This window comes from Sorex araneus, chromosome 1, assembly GCF_027595985.1.
Source record: "Sorex araneus isolate mSorAra2 chromosome 1, mSorAra2.pri, whole genome shotgun sequence".
Lineage (NCBI taxonomy): Eukaryota > Metazoa > Chordata > Mammalia > Eulipotyphla > Soricidae > Sorex > Sorex araneus.
Genome location: NC_073302.1, coordinates 245,081,557 through 245,105,981, shown reverse-complemented (window position 1 = coordinate 245,105,981; position 24,425 = coordinate 245,081,557). Strand labels below are relative to the sequence as shown.

General features: G+C 38.6%; 1 protein-coding gene across 1 annotated transcript in view; it reads left to right on the top strand.

Moving 5' to 3' along the window:
* Positions 1 to 2,356: 2,356 nt before the first annotated feature.
* ESD (esterase D) overlaps positions 2,357 to 24,425 on the top strand; it is a 36,711-nt gene continuing 14,642 nt past the window's right edge. The window contains exons 1-7 of the mRNA XM_004604573.2: positions 2,357 to 2,426; positions 6,020 to 6,094; positions 9,677 to 9,765; positions 15,892 to 15,990; positions 17,260 to 17,384; positions 18,097 to 18,216; positions 20,215 to 20,313. Of these exons, the coding sequence (XP_004604630.1) occupies positions 6,027 to 6,094; positions 9,677 to 9,765; positions 15,892 to 15,990; positions 17,260 to 17,384; positions 18,097 to 18,216; positions 20,215 to 20,313 (600 nt within the window). The 5' untranslated portion in view covers positions 2,357 to 2,426; positions 6,020 to 6,026. The remainder of the gene's footprint in view (positions 2,427 to 6,019; positions 6,095 to 9,676; positions 9,766 to 15,891; positions 15,991 to 17,259; positions 17,385 to 18,096; positions 18,217 to 20,214; positions 20,314 to 24,425) is intronic.

Below are 24,425 nucleotides of genomic sequence, written 5' to 3'. Positions count from 1 at the left end.
TGAGAATGTACCACTATCATCCCAAAAAGCAAGTAGGTTGCTTTTCTCAACATAGTATCATCAGGAAGCAAAGTGCTCCTTTTTTTTTTTTTAATTCAATTACCATGAGCCACACTTACAAAGCTTTCATGTTTGAGTTTCAGTCATATAATGATCAAACACCCATCCCTCCACCAATGAACGAAGTGTTCCTTAACTGTTGCCAGTGACATGTTTGACATATGATGCCAAAGAGACATTAATAAAGTTGAAAACCTGGACTAGAGACCTGTGAGAGGCCAAATGCTGAACGCTAGTTCTCATTTGAGTTCATTTTTGCTTGTTTGCTTTCAGGTCATATCCAGCAGTGCTCAGGGTTTGTTCCTAGTGCTATAGGGTGCTCAGGGAACATAATAGGTGCTGGGGGTTGAATCAATGTCTGGCCAGTTTCAAGGCAGACACTTTAATCTTTATATTATCTCTCCAGTCTTCAATCACTGTATCACTGTCATCCCGATGTTCACCAATTGCTTGAGGGGGCGCCAGTAATGTCTCCATTTGTCCTCTGTGAGCTAGTATAGCCCGTGGTGTCTGCTCGCTCCAGGAACTTTTGATCACTATTGCTATTGTGAGTTCATCTTTCTTTTATACATTTTTGTTAGATATTTATAGACTTAGAGAAATGCTGCAAATTTTGACATGATCTAGTTTCTAGTTGCCCTAGCAAATTCTTTTTGATTCTAATACTTTATTCCTTCTCTTGAACTTAGCTGCTGTTTCTGTTCTTATGGTTACCTCTACTCTTGTGCTTATTCCTGCATCTTTATTTACTCTACCCTCAGACCAATTTCTTTGTAGCAGTCTTTGTGGCCCCTATTGTCACTTAGGTATCACAACATCACTTCTTTAAAAAAGAAATAAAAACTTATTGTATCTGTTACAATTGTGTTTCTGTTGGGTGAAATTTGAGTTCTAATAATACTTTATTAACACAAGACTTCAGTACAAGACTTTTTGCTTGCTAATCTTAGGCTAGTCTGTCCATAACAATAATAGTCATCCTTTATCTTTGTTGAAATATTTTGTATCAGTTTTTAAAAACCTGCAAGTTGTTATTTTTTGTTTCTTTTTTTAGTTGTGAAATCCAAGAAAATCCCTATTTCAGTGATTTCTGTTTAGAGAATAATACATTTTTTTAACTCTAGCATTTTTTTTCACTCAGCATTTTATTTTGATTAAACATTATCTTCAGCTAAGTCTCAATTGATTTACAGACCCACAAGTTAAGTCCACAGGTCACTGTGGCAAAATAGGCATGAGTCACATGACAGATTCTGGAAATTAATCTCCAGTGACATCTTTGTTTAAAATTTCACTTTCCATAGAGGTAGTTACACCTGTGAGTTATTTCAGCAGATCAGCCACATTATCTTCAAGAGTGCAAAATGAAAGTACAGGTTGCTTTATAAAAAAAAAAAATTAGCCCTGTAGCACGGGATAGAATGTAACCAAGCAGAGAACGAAATAAAATGCCGGATTCTTCTGAGTTGCAGGCCTATGAAACCTGTCTGCTCTTCACATTATATTATTTCTATCCTAGCTATTGGTTAAAAATACAAGTTTGGGGGCTGGGGCAACACCCAGAAGTGTCAGGATCCAGAGTCTTCAGCAAATAAGGCCAGTGCCTTCTTTCCAGGAACATCTCTGTAGCCCTTAGAGCATTCTTAGTGTTAGATTTAATTTACAACAGTTAGATTTTTTCCCTTTTTTAATTAAATCACCATGAGTCGTTACAAAGCTTTCATGTTTGAGTTCAAGTCATACAGTGATTGAACACCCAACCCTCCACCGGTGTACAGTTTGCAGCACCAATGTCCCTAATATCCCCCTCCTATGCCACTCCCTCCCCCCCCCCACCTCAATGGCAGACAATTTCCCTCTTTCTCTCTACTTTGGGGCATTAAGATTTGTAATACAGATACTGAGAGGCCATCATGTTTGGTCCTTTACAAAGTTAGATTTAACTTTGACAGGTAAAGTCAAAGGAAGCAAACAGTCAATCAGAAGATTTGCTGTAAGATAATCAACCTGCATCTATTAGCTCGGTGTAAGCAAATTTCGAGAGGAGGAAGATGATGTTTGTTTAATGCGACCTGCCAGGCGAAGTGGAAAGACCTGGCAGCATTTATCCTGGGTCACTGGGAAAACTCGACCTGCCACAGGGTAGGGTGAGGGGGACAGGTTCTGCGAACCGCAGGAATCAGCCTGGAGCAGGAGGCGCCGCCCACCTAACGCCGTAAAGGAAGTGGGAGGCGAGGCGGGGGCGGAGCCGGGGAAGAGGCGCGCGGAAAGGGATGAGTAGGCGGGGCCGGGGGCGGGGCCGGCGGCCATGTTAAAGCTCCGCCTTTCCGCCAGCGCCGCGAGCGTCCTCGCTGCTGTCGCCCGAGGTAAGGTGCGGCTCTGCTAGGATCCCGGATGCACTCGGCCTGTGCGATTCTGGTGATCCCGCGCCCGCCTGGCCGGTTTCGGTTCGTGCCGAGACCAGCGGCAAGAGTGTCCGGCGCGAGCGCAGAGCCGGCGGCCCCGGGAGCCGAGGGCGAGGGCCGAGCGACGGGTCCCCAGCAGGCGCGAGCCCCCGTCCCGAGCCGTCCTCTCCTTCCCCAGCATCCGACGGTGTAACCCGGGAAGCCGCGGGTTCTTCGCTCGCTTTCCCTGGCGCCTCGCCACTGTACACATTCCCGCCTTTGCCACCAAGCCGGTGGGAGGCGGCCGTGGGTCAGGTGGGGTTTGTTGGGGAAACGGGCCTCCGAGCTTCAGTGGCCACGCGCAGCCCGTCCCGGGCGCCAGGTCCGCCCCTGGGGCGGGGGGCGGGGAGACCCGCTGGCCAGCCCCGGGCAGCTCCCGCGGCGGGGCGATGACCCGGCGCTGCGCCCCTGGATTCCCGAGGAAACGTGCGTGGTGGGCGCCCCCTCAGCGGGGCGGAGTTGCTGAGCGGGGTCGTCGTCGGGGAGTGGCACACCCCACCCGCACGGGGTGCAGAGCCCAGCCCGCGGGTTCGAAGCCCGCCCCTGGGCTCAGCCCCAGAACAAGCCCTGGAGATCCAAGAAAGGGGAAGTGAGCCTCAGTCCAGTGACCGGGACGTGTCCAAGTCCTGTCCGGAGGGCGCGAGGAAGCCCGAGTTGCAATCTGCAGAGCCCGACTCCCGAGCCATCTGTTAGGTCGTGGCATTGGCGGGGTGGAAACTTCAGACCTACCCAACAAGAATTAGGCATGACTGTGATACCGTCAACTCGAACAGAAAGGGAGACCAGAAAAGGGGAACAACCACCACGAAAAGTGCTAGGACCACCGAGGACAATTTGGAGAGCCAGTCCCGAGGTGTTTGGAATTCAGGGCTGCTGTATCCGCCCCCACCGCCAGGTGGATTAGAAATTTGCCGGTGGGCAAACACGGCTTGGGATCTTGCCTCCAAGATTCTGTATTTAATTTGCAGTTAAATGCATGGTGTTCTGTTCATTCATTCTTTTGTCTTTTCTAAGTGGTCGGCCCTTTAGTTTCCAGTTTACAGAAATTTGAATGGCCTTACAGGGGCCTTGGGCAGTATGCAATTAAGTACCATGTTTTCCCTACCTTAGTGGTTTCCAGTACCTAGTCTCACAACACAGTAGGCTTAACTTTCTACACAAGTGGTTTTCCAAGTTGAACAGGCTTTGGGTTCACCGGAATAGACAATAATATTGAGGCTTGGGGCCCAGAGAGATAGTACAGTCAGTGGTAAAGTGCTTGTTTTGCACTCAGCTGACAAGGTTCGGTCCTCTGCATCCCATAAGGGCCCCCTGAGCTGCTCCAGGTGTGATTCCTGAGAGCACTGTCAGGAGTAAACACTGAGCATTGCTGCTGTGGCCCAAAGCCTTCTAAAAAATGTTTTTAAAAATACTGGGTCACTCCCTCAATAGAATATTCTGATACTTTTGGCATGATTGTGGTCTGGTCTTGAACTAGTTCAACTTTCAGTTGGGAAGACAGTCACTGTCACTGTCATCCCATTGCTCATCCATTTGCTTGAGCGTGTACCAGTAACATCTCCATCTTGAGACTTGTTACTGTTTTTGGAATATCAGACAGTAGGAATTTTTTTTTTTTTTTTGCTTTTTGGGTCACACCCAGCAATGCTCAGGGGTTACTTCTGGCTTTACACTCAGAAATTATTCCTGGCCAGGGTAGCTCACAGCTTGCCCTGGGTCTATTCCGTGCCTCGTTGGGACCCTGCTTCTGGGGTGCTAGGAAAGCAGATGCCTGGGAGTAAATATTATTGGAGTCAATCGGCTCCCAAGTTACAAAGCATAATATTAACTGTCTTCCTGTGTCCATACAGAAAGGACATTGCTCTAAGGTAAACTAAGTTCCCTTAGGCAAGGCTAAAAGGACAAACCCCATGTTATCCTACAGTATCTTAGTTCATTATTTAAGATGGGGTTATAAACAACAGCTGGCAATAATAATTCTTAAAGACATTTCTTATCAAATTGATGTATAATCCTAGTCCTATAAAATGAATCCATTTCAGAGTATCTTCTAAAGTGTTTTACAAGGGGCTGGAGAAATAGTATGGTGAGTAGGGTGCTTGCCTTGCACAGGTGCGAACTAAGTTCAGTTCCTGGCATCCCTATAGTCCGCAAGCACATCAGGAGTGATGCCAGAGGACAGAGCCAGGAGTAAACCTTGAGCATTGCCAAGTGTGATCCAAAAGCAACAACAAAAAAAGCAAGGGTATTTAACAAGTGCCTGAAAGGGCCTAAAAGATAAAGTTCTTGCTTTGTACACACTTCACCCTGATATGATTCTCCAACACGTGGTCCCCCAATCCTGGAATGATCCCTGAACATAGAGCTAAGAATAGCCCTGTACACTGCCAAGTGTGACAAACCTCATCCCCCGAATAAAGAAAATTTAAGATGCTTGTTAGAAGAGTTCATTATCAACTTCAACCCAGTGAAAGTTTTTATAACAAAAAATTTACATTTATAACAGCATTTTATTTGTTCATTTGTTTTAAAAGAGAAATATCGATTTAAAGGTTGTGTATATTTTTCTGTAAAACTCATAGGATGAGTAATTTGTTTTAACATATGGTACTGCTTTTACCACTACATTTATTCTTTTGTTATCAAAATTATTAGTATGCCATTTTCCTTCTATTTAAGAATCAACCATAATCAGTGCTACCAATTCCTTAACTTTGTTACAGTTGAAAAGTAGATTTTTCATGACTTTTTTTTCTGAAATTGCTTATATTCTGCCACTTTCTAAAAAGAATTTTGGGTAGTGTACACACATAGAACTTGATTTTTGTTTTGTTTTGTTTTTAAGTTAAATAGATTTTATTTGGAGGGTTTTTGAAGGTGTGGAGGGGGAGGGATGAGAGAGGGTAGAGAGAGAGAGGGGAGGAGAGAGACAGAGTGTAATGCGCTCAAGAGAGAACTGTGGGCTTCTCCAAGGGTGGCGAGAGCTCCTACACACATCCCAGTATTCAACACAAAAGCATGAAAGTACACATCTCAAGAAGGGAGATGCCGGCGGCAATGTGGGCAGAAGCAGCACATGGGCTCGGGCAGCATATGTGCTAGAACTTGTTTTTGAAGTAGTAATAACATACCAAATTACTGAAGTTTTATCAAGTGATTAACAAGTTGTGTATGTACTTGAAATGGGGACTGGAGAGAGAGTAAGACTGATGACTTGTGGCCAACCAAGTTTTTGATCCCAGGGACCACCGTGATCCCCCAAGCACTGCCGGGAATGATTCCTGAGCACAGAGCCAGAAGTTAGTAGTCTGGCCCAAAAAAATCAGTTTTGTCATATTATTTATCAGAGAAATTTTAACAGGTGGACAAATGGTAGGTGGAAAACAATTGTATTTTTATTTCTTCTCCCCAACCCTAACATTGTATGTTTAGATAATTGATTTGAAAATAATTTTTTAAAAGATTTTTCAATAACTAATTCTCTGAAAATTAAAGAGTTTAATCTTCACTCATAGGAGAAGAATGGCATTGAAACAGATTTCCAGCAACAAGTGCTTTGGAGGGTTGCAGAAAGTATTTGAACATGACAGGTAATTTCTGAACATAACATTTTGAATGTTTTTCTTTCATTTTGTTCCATTGTTAGTTTTCAGCTTTTAACAAATCATTATCTACATATTATGGCTCCTTATTTTACCTTAAACTTCCTTATTCTGTTTCTGTGGGTTGTTTGACAGTTTCACCAGACTTAATTGTATTTAACTATGTGAAGTAAAAACTTAAATATTGGCACTAGAAATTCTGGGAACATCTTCCTTGGAGATCTTGTAATGTGAGAATAGAAACGTGGATTTCTTGGTAAAAATAGACATTGAACACAAATATTAACCTCTGCTGCTTCCTAAAAGGAGAAATTTAATTAAGAGATTAAACAGATATATACCCAGAAGCAGAAACACAGAACTAGAATCTGATTTAGCAGAACTTAGCTTAATTTTAAAAAATCAGCAAGAAAACACTGAGAAATACAGTATCTAAGCCTAGGAATTTGAGGCACATGGATATATATGTAGAAGTCAGAAAAAAAGTTGAGTTCAGAAAATTGAAATTTATTCTGAGAGAATGAAGAGGAATGCAAGAAAATCGGAGACCAAGTTTATGTAGTCTACCATCAAATACTGGTTTTGAAAAATAAATCAGAAAATTGGTATTAAAATAAAAGAAGAATTCATAGAACTGAAAGGTTTGAATTTTCAGAATTGTGTAGTACAAAGGTTGCAAATAGACCCATACCAACAACACAGCTTTGAGAGCATGGAGAAATTTTAGTATTCAGAGAGGGAAAAAAATTAAGAATTTCAGAAGGAAAGATTATCTCAAAAGCAGTTCTAGAACCAAGAAGGCATCACAACAATACCTTCAAAATTTTGAACGAAGATTTCTTTGTCCACTCATTTAATAAGATAAGATTGAAAATAGAAATGTTCATGTATATTAGTTCTCAAAAGTGTTTTCATGTAACACTTTTACAGAAAACAACTGGAGGATGTGATTCACCAAATTGATTAATTTTAGCTCACTCAGGACATGGGATCCAGGAAATAAGACCATAGAAAAAGGAATTTATAGGAGAAATGAACATACTGAGGCAACACCTGTACAAGAATATAGAAAACAGCAAGAAGGTCTAGACATACAGTAGCCAGTAGTCACAGAAAGTGTTTAAATTAAGTATTAAAAAGTGTTCAAATTACATAAGTATTAACTAGCCACATTCATGTCTCTAGTGGTCATATGAATTAGAAGTTATTGTATTCAACTGTAGATACAGATCATTTTTCTCATAGAAAGCTCTATTGGATAGCAGCAATCTAAAGAGATTAATTTTTTTTAAGATGAAATTTACAGAATTAACTACTGAGAGGCAAATAATACTGTGACAGAGTTTGGTGGTACATTAGTACCACCAAAAAGACGACCACAAGTAACGGCATGACATGAATTATAGTTGTGCAGCATTTTGATGACAATATGGCAGAGTTTCAGAATACTTGATAATGCCATTTAATTTTTAAGTTTTAAGTAAATGTTAATCATTCTACTTGTCTGATTCCTCATTTAACCTGATCTGTTCTACAAGAGATCAGTTTGCTTGAGAAATAGTCTTAGGTACCTCCTTTAGTAAGATTAAGCTCTCATTTGGTAATTATATTGATCACAGATGTCTCTGCATTAGAGATGGCTCCTTTGGCTTATCTTGAAAGAAAATATCTCAATTTCCTTGTCAATAATTGAAGACCTAAAGAAAAATTATATAATTTCTAATCATTAAAATGAAAAATATAGAGAGAATGGAAGGAAAGACAAAATTTCTCATTTGTATGAAAGAGGCTCGTGTGTGAGTCTGTACTTTAAAAGTAAATGTAAGTGAAATTAGTACAGTTACCAACTCAAGAAAAACAAAAGTTGAAAGAAAAAGGAAAGAAGCCCTAGTATACCACATAGTTTATCTTGTGTTTATTTTGGGAGAGGCAGGGAGGCTGGGGCCATGCCTGACTTTGCCTCAGGTTTATTCCTGGCTCAGGGATCACTCCTGGGGATTCTTCCCATGCTAAGGATTGCAACAGAGTCAGTCCAGGCAAGGCAAGTTCCTTACCCTCTGTAAGGAACATGGGTTGGGGAATGGTCCACATGGTTTATCTTTGAATATCATTTATAGCTGTTAGTATATAAAATTGTATGTTGATAAGTAAAATTGCATATTGATAAGGTGAGGAAGGAGATAATATCAGTGGGTACAGCGAGCAGAATGAGCAGCAGGTAACTAAAATTATTCCATAAAGGTAAGTCAGTAGATAATGGCTAAAGTTAGCTAGCAAACCAAGTAATATCAATAAAGGTATTTGGAAAAATGGCATTAAGTACTAGAACCATTGCCTCAAAAAGCTACAATCCCTGAAATGTGGCAAATGAGAAGTTTATGAACTGAGGAGGCAGGGATCTTTTTCAGAAGAAGATTTATAGGAATCTTTTTCAAAGGAAGATTTATTTTTCATAAATGCTATTTGAACTACCCATGTGACTTTTTTTTAATTCATTGTGAATAAGTTTGCATCCACACATTTGATTCTGTAAGCCTATGAAGGTCATTGTTTCATGTGTGTTTATGGAAATACCAATGCTTTTTTTTTTTTTTTTGCTTTTTCCTTTTTTTTTTTTCTTAACTCCTGGCTTTGCACTCAGGAATTACCCCTGGTGGTGCTCAGGAGATCATATGGGATCCTGGGAATTGAACCCAGGTTGGCTGCATGCAAGTCAAACGCCCTATCCGCTGTGCTATCACTCCAGCCCCACCAATGCTTTTTAAATTTTTTTAAATTTTTTTTTTTTAATTTTTTATTAGTGAATCACCATGAGGTACAGTTACAAACTTAAGAACTTTCGTGTTTGCATTTCAGTCATACAGTGATCATTTACCATCCCTCCACCAGTGCCCGTTCTCCTTCAGCAATGTTCCCAGTATCCCTCCCATCACCCTCACCCCATCCCCGCCACCCCACCCTACCTCTGCAGCAGGGCATTTTTTAAAAAAATTTTTTGATGATAAGATTACAATGATGTTCAAGTTTCTGGTATTGATACATAAAGTTACTGCCCACTCCAGCTACTGAAATGTGATCCTCTTCCCCATCCTTTCAATATGACTTAATTGTGATTTTAGCTACAGTAATAAAATATTGATGGTAAAGAACAAAGTAAGGATATGACACACTTATGTGCCTATGAGTTAAGCTGTTATTTAACATCGTTAGAGTTAATCTTTTATAAAAACTTAATTTGTAATTTCTTGAAACTCTTTAGAAGTAGAAACATTTTTCCTTTTTATAATAATAGTGCTCATTAAACAGACTATTTAATTTTTGATTGTTTAGATGACTCCGTGCCTTGTTAAGTCTAGGTTCATATTGACTATGAGATCATCATGTTAAATCTGTATTCACTGCATTCTTATTTATTTATGTTTTGGAGCCACAACAACTCTTTCTTTAGTGTTCAGGATTTCCTGCTTAAATACTGATGAAATCACTTATTTTGTAAGTTAAATCACCTAAGTCTCTGTCTTGACTACTGAGGAGCATTTCTGTTTATTTTTGTCATTCTTGATTTTACAGTGTTGAACTGAAGTGCAAAATGAAATTTGCTATCTACTTGCCACCAAAGGCAGAAACTGCAAAATGCCCTGCACTATATTGGCTCTCTGGTAAGTGTTGTACATTTGAATTTTATAAAAGGGTTTCTTTCCTTATTTTTTTTAATTGGCTTTTTTACCTTCTGTCTTATTGGCATACTTTGTAGAGTCTTTTTGTTTATTCTTGTTTGGGGGCCACACCTGGCAGTGACTCAGCACTCAGGGATCACTCCTGGAATCCTCAGGGGGCCATATGGGATATGGGGATTGAATTTGGGTCACCTGTGTACAAGGCAAGCATTCTTACCTGCTGTACTTTCACTCTGGCCCTATTGAGTCTTTCTTTATTTATCCTGAAAATAATTTCAGAAATACAAAAATAACATTAGGTCACACCTTTTATCAATTAGATTAAGTAATTCAGCAGAGATTATTAAATTCTGGACTCCTAATGACAAGAACTCCAAAAGTTTGCTCACCTATTGGTACTTACCCAAGCACTTCTGGAATTTGTAGGTATTTAATCACTCAAATAGAACAGTATTAGGTATAGTGTAATTGAATCCACAGACAAATAATTTATGTTTCCTCCACTATTTTTTTCTATCAGCCTCTGTCACAATCTAGAAAAACCACAAGAATACTTATTTTTCTTATTCAGTAGTTAATATTAAAAGTCTATAAAATTTGGGGCTGGAAAAATGGTATAACAGATAGGAAGCTTTCCTTGAAGGCAGCCAACCTAGATTCTATCCCTGACAACATTACATGTGGTCCCTTGAGCTCTACCAGGAGTGATCCCTTACCACGCCAGAAGTAAGCCCTGAGTACCCCAAGTATGACTCCAAAGCCCCAAAATATGCACACACCTATAAGATGGATTGTGAGAGTAGGCTTTAACACTTGTAGATTTGAAATTCTAAGTTTTCTTTTAACTTTTCTTGTGATGTTTACACCTTTAGAAGAAAATATTATAAGGAAAGACTCATAGAAACCAGATTGCATTGTAGAGTGCTATATTTTGTTTTCTCAAAATTTTTTGTTAATTTAATAAAATCTTCCTTATATTTATATATGTTTTATCAAAGATAAGCTCTAAATATTAGTCTTTGAAACTGAAAACAGCTTTTTGTGGGCCAGAGTGATAAGTATAGCGTTCAGGGCACTTGTTTGCACAGGCCAACCTGGGTTTGATCTCTGGCATCTCTAAGCCTTGCCAGTAGTGATGCCTGAGTGCAGAGCCAGGAGTAAGTTCTGAGCATAGCTAGGTGTGACCCAAAAAAGAAAAAAAAAAATATATATATATATTTCATTTTAAGAGGTAAAAATTATATACTTAGATGATTTTAAGTCAATAGTGCATTTCTTTTTGAATAATAGATACTGGTAAAAGCAACAACAAAATTATTTTTGATATTTTAATTGTTTAAGTGTTTATGGCCCAGTTTTGTAGTCTTTTCTCCTGTGCTTTCCACATTTTATTTCTGGTGAGAACTGCTACTGACATACTTCTTGCATAAAACTAATTTTTAATTCTGAACAAAAATAAAAATCAAGATTACATTGCCAGAGATCTATGAATATATAAAAACTTGTGTTTGTTTATATCAAGTAATAGAACAGTTTTCTTAGTGAGATGCTAAAGAACAGATGACTGATGAAAAGTTAGTCTTGATTTTCTGAAAGTAGGTGATAATCTAATCATTAAAAATGATGATGAAAGAATTTTCAGATGATTTCCCAGTATCTTGAAAAAAATGGTAACAAATAGTCTATCAGTTATTCTATTCCTAAGGTTAATAAGTAATTAAAATAGAAGTATTCAAATTGGAGTTCTAAAAGTTAGAATTGTTTATAATTTTCCTGTTGTGGCAACTATTAAAAAAGCCCTTCATTAGCTATAGTTATTGTATGTGTTTTCTATGTTTATATCTCAATTATGTTAGAATTGAAAAGATGAAAACTTGTACCCAAATGCTCATATGTTGCATTATATTTCTTTGCAATAATAGGAACAAAACATCCATGAATTCACTATTGTATGAATTAATTGATTCGTAGTAAGTATAAGAAGTCCGTAATAAGACTGATATATTGTTAAATATCATAAAATCACAAAAAAGGTAGATCAGTAAAGATAGAAGTAAACACTAGACTAATGGTTGCCTAAGGCTGATTGGAGGGGGTTGGAGTGAAAAAGTAGGGAATGGCTGCTGATGAGTATAGTGAAAATGTAAGATTAGTTATTAATTATGTTGGATAATTATGTAAGTATGCTAGCAGGAATTGTACATATTAAATACATAAACTATGGTATCTGAATTATACTTTAATAAAGTTAAAAAATAGTTGCTTGTATAAATATGACTAATCAAATAGATATCAATAATAGCTATCTTCCTGCTCTTTTGTTTCATTTTTTAAAAATATTTAATATTTTTATTGAGATTCTGTGGTTTGCAATGCTATTAATAATAGTTTCTTATGTACGTAATTCCAACACTACACCCATCACAAGTGTAACTCCATCTCTCTTCCATGGACTCCAATACCCCTTCCCTCTTTACTTACCCCCTCCCCAGAAAACATTGGTCGTACTCTCCAGGAAACTAAAGATGTATCTTCAAAGAGATAACCACAGTGGCAAAGATAATAAAATTAAACAAATGGGACCACACCAGATTAAAAAGCTTTTGCTCAGAAAAATAAAAAACCTCAGGGTCTAATAAAAAGACACCATACTGAATGGTAGAAAAATTTTGCACACAATACATCAGATAGTAACTTGATATTCAGTATATATAAAGTACTCAAAAAAACTCAACTGCCCAAAATACAATAACCCCATCCATAAAAGGGTGAGCAGATGAATAGATATCTATTGCCCAAGGAAGACATACAGATAGCCAACAAGCATATGAAAAGTACTCATCGACACTTATGATTAGGGAGATGCAAATCAAAATAAGATGTCATGCTAATTTTTGGATATACCAAATATTTGGGCTAGAGCAATAGCACAGTGACAGGGCGTTTGCCTTGCATGCAGCTGACCCGGGTTCGATTCCTCCGCCCCTCTCAGAGAGCCCGGCAAGCTACCGAGAGTATCTCACCCGCACGGCAGAGCCTGGCAAGCTACCCGTGGCATATTGGATGTGCCAAAAACAGTAACAACAAGTCTCACAATGGAGATGTTACTGCTGCCCACTCGAGCAAATCGATGAACAACAGGATGACAGTGACAGTGACCAAACATTTGGGAACAGTGTTGGCCCGGTTATGGTGAAGAAAGCCCTCATCCACTATTGGTGGGAATGTCATCTGGTTCAGCCTTTATGGAAAGCAGTATAGAGATCTATTCAAAAATAGAATTAGAACTACCATCTGATCCAGCAATACTGCTTCTTGGTGTGAAAAAAATTTTTTCTAGCAGGGCCTGAGAGATAGTATAGTGTGTAAGGCACTTGTGTGTGTGCAACTGATCTGGATTGATTCCCAGCACCACTGAAGGTCCTGAAGCCCCTATAGGGGTGATTCCTGAGTATAGAACCAGCACAACTGCCAGGTGTGATTCAACCCCAACACCACCACCAAAAAAAAAAAAAATAGTTCTAGCAGAATTATCTTCGTTTCTGTGGATTTTGGATTGACCCCTAATCTATGTTCTAGAAATTTGTGTTCTAGGTAGATAAAAGACATTTTTCTCTGATCTTGACACATTTATCTTTTCCAAGTGCAAAACATTGCTGTGGCAGACACAAGTTTTATATTATCACATTAGTTTGTTTAAATTAATTTTATTTTAGTTTACATAATGTGGTTATGTTAGCGTTAGCATTTATGGTATTGATCTATAAAAATGTTTGATACCTCCATCAGTGTCTTACATTCTTGCCCATCTCTTTATTCCCTCCACCCTTACCTCCACTGCTTGATAATCTGAATTTTGCAGTCCAAAACCAAGGGTTTGTCATTGTATTACACTTCCCTTGTTTTGTCTCTGTACACTATAGATATTAAGAGAATCTGGCATTTGTCCTCCCTCTAACTTAATTTGTTTAACATGATACACTGTTGTTCTGTTCAAATTGGAATAAACTGCATGATTTCATCTTTTCTTATAGCTGCATAGTATTCCATTGTGTGTATATACCACAACTCCTTCATTCATTCATCTGTCATTGGATATTTGCATTGCTTCCATGTCCTGGCTGTTGAACTAAGTGCTACAATAAGAATAGGTGTGCACATATATCATTTTGAATTAATGTTTTGTTTTTACGGGTAAATGTTGAAAAATGGAATTGCTGAGTGATTTTCCATTTTTTTTTTGAGGAATCGCCATACAATTTTCCATATACCCTAAACCAGATGACATTCCTACCAACATCTAATTCTCATAGTCACTTTGAGAGAAGTAAGCAATTTTTTTAAAAGGGCCATATTTATAAAATTATTGATAGATGAGTCTTAGGCATGCCACCATATTTCCAGCACTAAAGTTCCCATGCTCTCCAACTCCTCCTGCCACCTTGGCAGCTGTAGTTTAGATCTCATGATTTCAGTATTGTAGGGTGTATGCTTTGTATGTAAAGCTACTACTACTACTACTACTGTTCTCCCATATCACCAGTATACCCTACTGCCCTGACCGCTGTTCCCCCATTTCTTCCCTTTCTCCTCGTCTTACTTCCCCCTTCCTCAATTTCTTTCTTTCTGTCCTTCTCCTTCCTATGTTCTAGGGTAAAGGGTGATTTAGACATCCCATTTTACTAGGGTTCTATCTTTACTACATTTCCTACAGTATTACCTCCACAGCTAGAGCGATAGCACAGTGGGTAGGGCATTTGCCTTGCACACAGCCCGACCTGGGTTTGATTCCTCTGTCCCTCTTGAAGAGCCTGGCAAGCTACCGAGAGTATCTTGCCCGCACGGGAGATCGTGGCAAGCTACCTGTGGCATATTCAATATGCCGAAAACAGTAACAAGAAGTCTCACAATGGAGACGTTACTGGTGCCTGCTCAAGCAAATCGATGAGCAATGGGATGACAGTGATACAGTGATTATCTCTACACTTTAAATGAAAGAACTGAGAATATTCTGGTGACTTGCCTAGTTGTGATTAGTTAATGTAACTGATACTCAGAGACTGTCTGAAATGTTAATCCCATGATTTCTGTACAATTACCCTTCTTCCTTTAAACATGTTTACATTAAGGTCAGCAAAATTCCTAGTCTTCTAGGAATCAGTATTTTGGTGCAGTTCTCCACAGTAACATGACTTTAAGTACTAGAGTAAACATGGCAAGTAAACAGGGACTGTGTTAGTCTGCCATCTAGTGAAAGTCTGTGGTCTTAATAGAATTAATTTTTTAAGTTTTATAAAATTATACCTAATAGTATAATTTGAGTAACTTCTGAAGTCTTTATGATGGCTGTTAGTGATGTAATAGAAACTGTAAAAGTGCTTTATAGTTCATAATTGTTTCATGCATATCATTAAGCTTTGTTATAGCTTATTATCAAGTGTAGTGGGATTTCTTGATGCTGAAAAAGACTGATAGATGGTATTTAGCTCAAGAACCTTATTGAATATTACATTAATAAGCCATCTCCTCTGTCTCATTACTTAAAAGAAGTAGAAAAATTGGCAGAAGCAGTTTTGAAAAATGAGGCTAAAACTCAATCTAAGAAAGATACATGGTGACCATTTACTCTTAGAATACTGAAGATTATAAAGGTGATAGGTATAATTTTTTTGTTGAGAAATACTTATATATTAAAGACAGTATTTGTATTATAAATAGCTTATCAGCACACTGTGAATATATGCATTTTGCTGTAGAAATTGTAACATTTAAATGGCATGTGTGATGTCATCTTACTGAGGCTACTATAAATTTGGTTTGTGCTCCATATTGTATAATATGAAAAATACTGAATTTTTCAACACATTCGGTCCTAAGGATTTTTCAATAATTGTAACTTTTGTTAGTGATTTTAATAGGACAACTGTGGGAGCATTTCACCTAAGATAATTCTTAGATTAATGCTATCATAAAACATAAGAAAAAGAACTTTTTTATTTATGTTTCCTTAAAAAATTATAAAATAATGTCCAAGCTTGTTTTTTTCTATTAAAAAAGTAGTTTATAGACCATTCACATTGTATCATGAGATAATTTTTTTTATCTTAGGTTTAACTTGCACAGAACAAAATTTTATATCAAAATCTGGTTATCATCAAGCTGCCTCAGAACATGGCCTTGTTGTCATTGCTCCAGATACCAGCCCCCGTAAGTATTTTGTTTATTGGATCTCTGTAAGATAAAACAATTATAGTGCTAAGTAACACATGGCATATTATAAACATTATATAATTCACTTAAATGTGGGTTTTTTTTTTTTTTTTTTTTTGGTTTATTTGGTGGCTATACCCAGCAGTGCTCAGAGCTTACTGACTCTGTGCTCAGGGATCAGTCCTGGTGAGATCAGAGGACCATATGTGGTATCAGGGATCAAATCCAAGTCATCCCCGTGCAAAGCAAGTGCCTCACCTGTTGTACTATCTCTCTGCTCCCATATTTTTTTACTTTTTCTTTTCTTTGTTTTTGCTTTTTGAGTCACACCTGGCGATGCACAGGGATCACTCCTGGCTCTGTACTCAGGAATTACCTCTGGTGGTACTCAGGGGACCATATGGGTTGCTGGGAATCGAACCCGGGTCGGCTGAGTGCAAGGCAAACGCCCTACCCACTATGCTATCTCTCCAGCCCCTATTTTTTTACTTTTTCAAGTGACATCATGACTAAAATATATGCTATACGTTTTCTCATTTTAAATTTTTTCTTGATGTGACTGTAAGAGGAAAGACAGTTTTATTCCCATTTTACAGATTAAGGTACTTTAAAACTGAGAAGTTGAGCATGTATTCTTAAATAATGTGGTTATATGTATTAAAATAACAGTACTATGAGATTGTGCTATATAGTAAGCTGTCATGACATGATAATTGTTTCTCATGTCAGTCTTCAATCATACAGATAAATATTAGTTTTGATAAAAATGATTGAAATGTTGGGGCTGGAGCGATAGCACAGCGGGTAGGGCATTTGCCTTGCACGTGGCCAACCCGGGTTCTTATCCTAGCATCCCATATGGTCACCTGAGCACCGCCAGGGGTAATTCCTGAGTGCAGAGCCAGGAGTAACCCCTGTGCATCACCAGGTGTGACCCAAAAACCAAAAACCAAAAAAAAAAAAAAGATTAAAATGTTCACAGAGAAATGAGAATCAAACCTTTACAAGCCTTCACTGGAGTTAAATTTTATGTTGTAATGCTGTAAGTGTCAGAAAATGGAATTTGAATGGCAGCTAAAATTATCTATAGTGTAAGTGACTTGTCTTGGTAAGTAGTCCGTTTCTTTTCACAGGTGTTTTGTAGACAGGTAAAGCATATCTTGCTTGAAATGTAGTAAAATGTTTAATTTAACATAGCATTAAAAATAGAAAATACTCTGGCATTACTACAGAGTATATGAAACCATAAGACTTTTCTCTTCACAGGTGGCTGCAATATTAAAGGAGAAGATGAGAGCTGGGACTTTGGTACGGGTGCTGGTTTTTATGTGGATGCGACTGAAAATCCATGGAAAACTAACTACAGAATGTATTCTTACGTAACAGAGGAGGTAATGTTAATCTGTTTGTAGTCTAATGATTTTAGAATATTATGACATATGTAATAATTTGGGCTGGAGCGGTAGCACAGCCGTAGGGCGTTTGCCTTGCACGTGGCTGACCCGGGTTCAATTTCTCCATCCCTCTTGGAGAACCCAGCAAGCTACCAAGAGTATCTCACCCACACGGCAGAGCTGGCAAGCTCCCCGTGGCGTATTCGATATGCCAAAAACAGTAACAAACAAGTCTCACAATGGAGACATTACTGGTGCCCGCTCGAGCAAATGGATGAGCAACGGGATGACAGTGACATGTAATAATTTACTTTTTCTCAATATTATATTTATGTTTCATAAGTATATTTTATCATAAAATTGCTGAATTGATTATCTTTGCATCTTATGTGTATTTGCCTCCTCTCACATATCCCTTATCTCGGGAGACCTTTTCCCTTAGAATAGATTTCAATATTGAAGTTATTAGGTTTAGTAACTTAAAAAATTTAGGACATTATAAAGTTCCTCGCTGTGACAAAGATGCTAAAGAAGATGTACCATATAGTATCCAGTGATACAGAAATAATGATTATCTGAGATTTAAAATAAATATTTCCTAATGTAAGCCATTAAAAGACTGCTTTAGAAACTTTGTGTAATTTTTTATAACCCTAAAAAAGTCTAAGCATTTCTTTCATATCTTTTATCACTGTTAAATTTTCTCCAGCTTCCCCAGCTCATAAATGCCAATTTTCCAGTGGATCCCCAAAGGATGTCCATTTTTGGCCACTCAATGGGAGGCCATGGAGCTCTGATTTGTACTTTGAAGAATCCTGGAAAATATAAAGTAAGCTTACTTAAGCTTCAAGTGACAATTATTTCACTTAGGATATTGTATTTGATTGGTCTTTTCTAGTGTAGGGGGCTTGAAGGGCTATTGGCAGTAGTATTAAATTTTACTATACAATACCTGATGCAGAATCAGAAACAGAAATTGTATCATGGTGATTTTTTTTTTTTGGTTGATTTTGTAGAAGCATATTAAATGTATCTTCTGTTTTCATTGCATCTATTCAATAGGCATTCTCCCCTAAAAGTTAAAGAATAACTTTTATTACTGTGTTAGCATGTATTGTTTATGTTTTAATAGGAATATCTGTGATGGTTACTTTGATATAGTCCTGTCTGCTTATTTTTGCTTTTGGTTCCCTTGCCTATGGATTTGAGTCTGTGAAGGCATCTCTGAGTCTGAAGTTTACAAGTGAATTATCTGATTTTTTTTTTCTATGTGTTTTATGATTTGGGGGTCTTGATATCCATGTCTTTGATCTGTTTTGAATTTTTGTGGTGTTAAAAAGTTTCACTATTGTTTGTGGCTGTTCGGTTTTCCCCACACTGTTAAAGATACTTTTCTTTCTCCATTGCATGGTCTTGACTCCTTTGTCATAGATTTAGATGTCCACATACATGTGTGTTTACTTATAGCCTTTTTTATTTTGTACTACAGAGTTTTTAAATTGGTTTGAGGGCAAGGAGACCTCCACATTGATTTGAGGGGCCCCAAGCACTACTACTGCTATTTCAGGCAATACTCAAATTAGTGATGTGGGTTTGATGATTTAGGTCCAGTGGTGCTCAGTAGTCCCCATGGCTACCCTTGGTAGTTCTTGCGTGCTTATGCAGTACAAAGGAAGCATGTGCTTAGGGCCTCATGATTGTAAGGAATGCACTCCAACCCTGTGAGATATCACATAAGTGTTTTGAGCCATCACCTTGTGCAGAGTCTGGAAGTGGCAACTCTTTTATGTTATAGTTCAGTACCTTTGATGAAAATAAAATATAACTGAGCTTTCCCATTGATTTATTTGAAATTTCATAGCTTTACTTTTTCTTTGTTGTTTCAGTGAACCAACTTAAATTATCATTAAGTAGCATATAGAGAATTTTATAATATACTATAATGTTGTTCAGGGAAATGTTGTAACTATGGGCATCTTACAGTTGCTATCCACAGAGCTATCAGAAACCTCAAGATTAGTTTAATTCATTTCTTTCCTGTTGGAGGAACTTTCAGGAAATCATTTCAGCTATGCCACTGAGAAATGAAAATATTTCTCTTAATAGTTTCTTGGTATACCAAATAGTTTTTCTTTGAAGTTAAGCTTTATTAGAAAATTGAACTTAATCCATGCCATAGCAGTGGATTTTTAAATAGTTTTTTTATATATAACGCAATTTATTATATTTGAGGGCAAGGAATTTAATTTTAGTGTTTTAAAAATGTTAGTAGACATGGGCAAGCATACACATTAACAAGCACTCTGAAGCTGATTCTTTTGTATCTTTAAGTGAAAAGAGGTACATTGCACAGAACACAAAATTATATTTAAAATTTTTGTCATATGTCTTAAGCATTGCTTAGAGTTTTATAGCACCATAGAAGAGAAATAATATTCAATAGTATGTTCATTACGGTAAAAATTACTGATTACTGTTTAATATCATTGCATATTAGCTCTAAGTAGTGAAAGAATATAGAAACTCTGAACATAAGCATTCATTGTGCCCTAGTGAAAATATAATGTATTCTCTGCAGAATTTTAGCACAGTCTGTTTTCATAATAAAACAATAGGATATGAAAGATGTTATATTGTGGAGACCCATAATGTAAACTTAAAATAAAAGGAAATTGTATATAGGGGTTTTCATGACAAATCAGTTGCAGATAACTTTTGATTCCATTACAGATAATTTTTGATTTTTTTCAAAGAGCTTACATGTATCTGTTAATATTTGATTAAACAAAAACATAACATGTTCTTAAATGTCCTTTTGTTTTTGAAGTCTGTGTCAGCATTTGCTCCAATTTGTAATCCAGTGCTGTGTCCTTGGGGCAAAAAAGCCTTTGGTGGATACTTGGGAACAGATCAAAGTAAATGGAAGGTACGTACCAGAAGTTTTCAGATTTTTTAGAAATCAGTATCCTGCCAAGGGCTAGGGATTAGACTTAATGGTAGAGAGTTTGCTTTGCATGTGTGAAGTTCTGGGTTCTATCCAGAGTATCACTTATATCAATTGCCATCCTGTTATTCATCGATTTGCTTGAACGGGTGCCAGTAACATCTCCATTCGTCCCTGTCAAATGCTAGTGTAGCCCAATGGTGTCTGCTTGCTCCAGGAATACGAAGAGCCTCAAACTGTTTATTCAGGGTCTTGGTGAAAAAGTCTGACCATCTGACCATCCATGGCACCACAAAAAAAAAAAAGCAAAAAAAAGTGTGCATTCTAAATATTACATTCCTAGCCCATTCAACTTAGGGATTCAGTGCTAAAAATAATTAGGAGAAATACAAACAGCCATAACAGCAACAACAGAAACCCCTGCTTTCTAGTTGCATTGGATTCTACCTAATATTCTGAGATTACTTCCTTTTTACCAGTGGTTAATTTCTATTACTAAGTTTAAAATATTTTTATATTAACATTACCAAAAGTACTATATATTATTACTAAACTTATAAGTTTTATTAACTATCACTATCAAAGTCAAGACCTGGCTTTTAAGTTATTTTCTGTATCTCAGATTAATATTTTTAATTTATGAATTGAAATTTGTGGGGAAAAAACTATTGTTGATGTATATTTATGTAATATATATAATGAGTAAGTATTTGTTTCCAACAAAGTTTTTTAATGCACAAGCGTGGATGAGAGTTTAAGTGAGTTTTATGTATTTTGGTCTGGATTGAGAGTCAAAAGAAGAGGCAAAAAAATAGATTAATTGAAATAGTTTATAAACTGATGGTACAAGCTTAGAAGATCAAGTATGACATCATTGGTCTGACTGTGACAAGAAGGCATCAATCATATCATGCCGTTTTCAACACTGGAGAAGAACTGCTCCTTGGAACATGCAACAGTTGAGGCGTTGGTGGTGTCAGTGCCCTTGTCAACACAAACTTAGCCATGAACATTGATTCATCCGAATGCCTAACAACCCGATTACGCTTGAATAGTTGTGGCTCACTGCCGGCAGTTCCTATCTTCATCGTCTATGCACCAGCATCCAACTATGATGAAGAATAAATTGAGAAATTCTACATGGAGCTGGAGAAGTTTTATAAAGAAGACCACACCTTCTACAAGATCATTGTCGGTGATTTTAATGCCAAGATTGGACTGAGAAGGTCACCCAAAGAACTCCACTAACCAAAGAACTAACCCATGGCCTAGAGTGGAACAAACAGGTGAGAGACTGTCTGAGTTCATCATGTCGAGCAAGACCATCCATGGTAACTCACAATTCCAAAAGGCCGAATCTAAACATTGGATATCGGAGTCTTCGGCGGACAGTTCCACAACAAAATTGACCACATCATATTCAATCGATGGTTTTGACTGACCAATGTCGCTGTTGTCCCAAAATTCCAAACGGGATTAGACCACCATATCCTTCATGCAAAATTCGACTTCACAGAGTAGGGAGAAAGGACTGCAAAGTTTAAGTTTAAGAAGAGAACTCACAGAATGGACCACCAACTGGGAGATCTTTGGCACTGTTGTGGCAACATGGGAAGATGCCATAGTTGACAACATCAACGAGAAATACGATTGACTAGTGCAGCACCTCCATGACTGCTCAAGGAATGCCGAGAGTGGAAAAGCCACAGACACCTGTCTTCGGAAACTCTCAAGCTCATTCTACAACGTGGTTTGGCATGGGGCCTTAGGCAATCACAAGCTAACATCCGAGCTCACAAAGCTGTGCAGAGAAGCGATAAAGGAAGACCTTAAAGAGAGAAGAGCAGCAGTATTGGCTGATGCAGCAGAAGCTGGGAAAAGTATCCACAATGCTTGCCTGTCCTTTGCCAACTACAAGATCAAGATGACTACCCTCTGACGTCCCGATGGATCTATCACATCTTACAGAAGGGCAATGGAGAGGATTATTCACGACTTCTACTCAGATCTCTTCGATAGCCACGTCCACCTGCCCACATACAAAATTCCGCAGGATGGGTATGTCGTTCCCAATGTTCTCCCTTCTGAAATCCAACATGCCATTTCATCGGTAAAGTCATTTACAGCACCCAGTCCAGAGAAGGTCAGACCCAAACACCTGAAGAATCTGCTGCCAGTTCTTGTCAATATACTGGCTTGGCTCTTCACATGCTACCTATCCAAATGCAAGGTTCCGTCCCAATGGAAAATGACTGTTCCGTCCCAAAGGACTGTTCTGTTGTACAAGAAGGGAGACATCCACGATATTGGCAACTATTGCTCAGTCTGCCTGCTGTCCATCATTTACAAGTTGTTCACTTGAGTCATCCTGAATTGAATACGCAGAACACTAGACGAAGGACAACCATGCGAGTAAGCTGGGTTCTGAAAAGGATTCAGCACTGTATAAAAATAAAAAGAAAAGGCGCGGGCGAGGAAAGGGAAGCCTCACCGCACCGAGCCAGGCACAGGGCCTAGGGCAGCAGCTGTCTCTCCCGCCACCCGAGTTCGGTAGCCTCCAGCCGCTTCCCCCACCCCGGGGAGGTTGATGGCGAAGATGTGGCAGGCGAAGGAAGGAACGGAGCCAAGATGGTTGGTCTCACGTGCAGTTTATTCCAATCTTCCCTCTAAACACTCTCCTCTGGAACTCCCTCCTCTCCCCCTCATACAGCTACCTTAAATCTCCCCGTCCCCCAGCAGCCTGGGGCTTATCTAAAGGTGTGGTTACAATCCATAGGGGGTATAGTTCTATCTCTCAGGGGAATGCCTTCACTAGGACAGAATCTCTCTTTCAGCAGGAGGACCCACCCAAGGGCAGAGTCCCATGAATGTGTTTCTCTTCTCCTCAGCCAGCAAACATATAAGAATTCATAATATTAATCATTTTGTATGGACACAATAAGAGATGCATTAAAGCTTATAGAATTGCTCTCCTGGGGCCATCTCAATCTCAGACTACAGTGCTCAGGCCAGATCAGTCTTTCCTATCCCTAGCAGGGTCCCAGTCTCATAATTACTATTGGATCATGACAGCATTTGTCTATGATCAAGCTCTTAACTTATAGTTAAGAATTAGGCACTTTGGCCAGGCCCATCTCGATGCCAGGGTAGCACATAACTCACCGCTTGCCCTGGATCCTTCCCGTCCCACGTCGGGGACCCTACTTTGGGGTGCTAGGAACTGAGGGCAACTGAGGCTTAAGTGGAGAAAGCAGATGCCCAGAAGGGAATATCGAGGCCAATTAAGTCTTAAGTTATAAAAACATAATATTGTCTTCTTGTGTCTATACAAAAAAGACATAGCTTTAAAGTAAATTATTCAAAAGGCATAAAGAGGAGAGAAAGGCAATGTTATAATATTCAGTGTCCTAGGAAGTTCTGACCTTACCAATTAACAGAGTTTGATTAAGGGAAGAGCAGATAAACTGGTAGAATTGGTTACAGATAAACAAAGGAATGGGAGTGACTCGGGAGCACTTTGATGGGTGTGACTGATAAACCTAAGCTCCTAGTGGCAAGGGGGAAAGGACAAACCAATGATATCCAACATCTCCCCCTTTTCTGTTTACAAAATTACAAAAATTTGAAATAGAAAGAGGAACAATCCCAAACACAATACAGTCTTATAAATTGTAGTAAAATTTCAGTCCGACCCTTGGCCAGAGCAGTGCTTGTAGTAGTAAAGCGTCCAATTGTCCTGCACTGTCCAAGGGTGAGGCAAATCACCAATGATAGTCAGTTAGTCCCATTCTGAAGAGATGAAGTGTCTGGATCAAAATTGAAGAGTTGTTTCTGCAGCAGCAGCAGTAGTGGTCACAGCAATGAGTCCTAGAGGAGCAGCTATAGGAGTCTGATGAATTTCATGAAGTACTGGATCAGGCAGGGAGCACTGGAACAGGAGCATCACAACTTCTGTCAGGAGTCCTTCAGCAGAGGGATGCAGCCATTCTCTGGTCAGGTCCACTGGCAGTCATATCTGTGCAACCTAGCTTATGTTTGGAAAAAATACTTTTTAAAGTTATTAGAGGCTTCGACCATTGGGGTTTGGTACATCT